This window comes from Raphanus sativus, unplaced genomic scaffold, assembly GCF_000801105.2.
Source record: "Raphanus sativus cultivar WK10039 unplaced genomic scaffold, ASM80110v3 Scaffold6393, whole genome shotgun sequence".
NCBI classification, from domain to species: domain Eukaryota; kingdom Viridiplantae; phylum Streptophyta; class Magnoliopsida; order Brassicales; family Brassicaceae; genus Raphanus; species Raphanus sativus.
In genome coordinates this window covers 1-1,128 of record NW_026621682.1, presented here as the reverse complement: position 1 = coordinate 1,128, position 1,128 = coordinate 1, and the positions used below count along the sequence as shown (strand labels likewise).

At 42.7% G+C, this 1,128-nt stretch overlaps 1 protein-coding gene across 1 annotated transcript; it reads right to left on the bottom strand.

Annotated features, from left to right (window-relative positions):
• Positions 1-24: 24 nt before the first annotated feature.
• LOC108838484 (glutathione S-transferase T3-like) lies at positions 25-675 on the bottom strand (the record flags this gene model as incomplete). The annotated part of the gene is made up of 1 exon (XM_018611414.2): positions 25-675. A coding segment is annotated over exon 1 (651 nt), but the record flags the coding sequence as incomplete, so codon positions are not given.
• Between the last annotated feature and the right edge of the window lie 453 nt (positions 676-1,128).

The following is a 1,128-nucleotide window of genomic DNA, read 5'->3' as shown; positions in this document are numbered from 1 at the left end:
AAGAGCAGCTTTCGCAGCCTTCACCCCGGGAGGTCTAGCCTCTTCTTCTCCCACAGCCGCTTCTTCTCCATCGAGGTCCACCACTTTGCGCTTCTCCTTAACAGTGTCCTTACCCTGAACCAGTGAGCACCATTTCTGGTCATACCTCAGCTCCCTCCAGCAGTGATCCATGGTGAACTTTATGTTCATAATATTGAAGAAAGAATCTAAAGCAGCCTTCATCACATCGTCATCATTCTGACCACTTCTTTGCTGGCGAAGAGCACGATCATAGCAACCAGAAAACTTTGCAACGTGGTCGTTAATCCGAGACCACCGCTGCTTGCAAGAATGGAGGACTCTCGGTTGCGTCCCAACCAACAGAGGGCTTGCGTTGTAGTACTCCACAATCCGCTTCCAAAATGCTCCACCTTTCTGCTCATTGTTGACGATCGGGTCTTTACTGGTGTTAAGCCATGCCCCAATGAGGATTATATCCTCTTTGGGAGACCATTTCCTTCTCTCAGATTGTTGGGGAGTTGACTTCACACCAGATGCTTCAGGCACTTCGCTACCAGACATCACATAAGCCTCATCAGGACCTTCGCTACCGAACCATAAAGGTTCGGCTGCATCAAGATCAACTGGAAGTTGACTCTGTAGTAGGTTAACATAGCTTGACGAGTTATTAGCCATGGTTGATCTGTGCCACTCTACTAGCGACACAGAGGCTTAAGTAAGCCTTCTATGACTTACAACTAATTAATGGCAATCAAATCTATGCAGTTGGGAAGCTGGAAAGTAAATAACTAAGTACTAAGTTTCATTTACAACTAATTAAGGCAATGAAGTACTTACAGAAACATAACTAATACTACCTACACACAAGCAATTAAATACGACTTATAGGACTAGCTACAGAACACACATATGGGAACAGAACATATAGTAAAAGCCAATCAAATCAGATGAGAGAGGACGATTTTATCATTTAAACCTATTCATTATGAGAAAAGAAAGCTAATTTGTTACCTTATTTCAGAAACAAGCGAGGTCCGCCACTGTCCTTTGAAGCCTTGAGTAATATTCCTGTAAAAAGAGAAGAAACTATCAATAATCTACCAAAAAGAGATTAAACAATTCATTTAC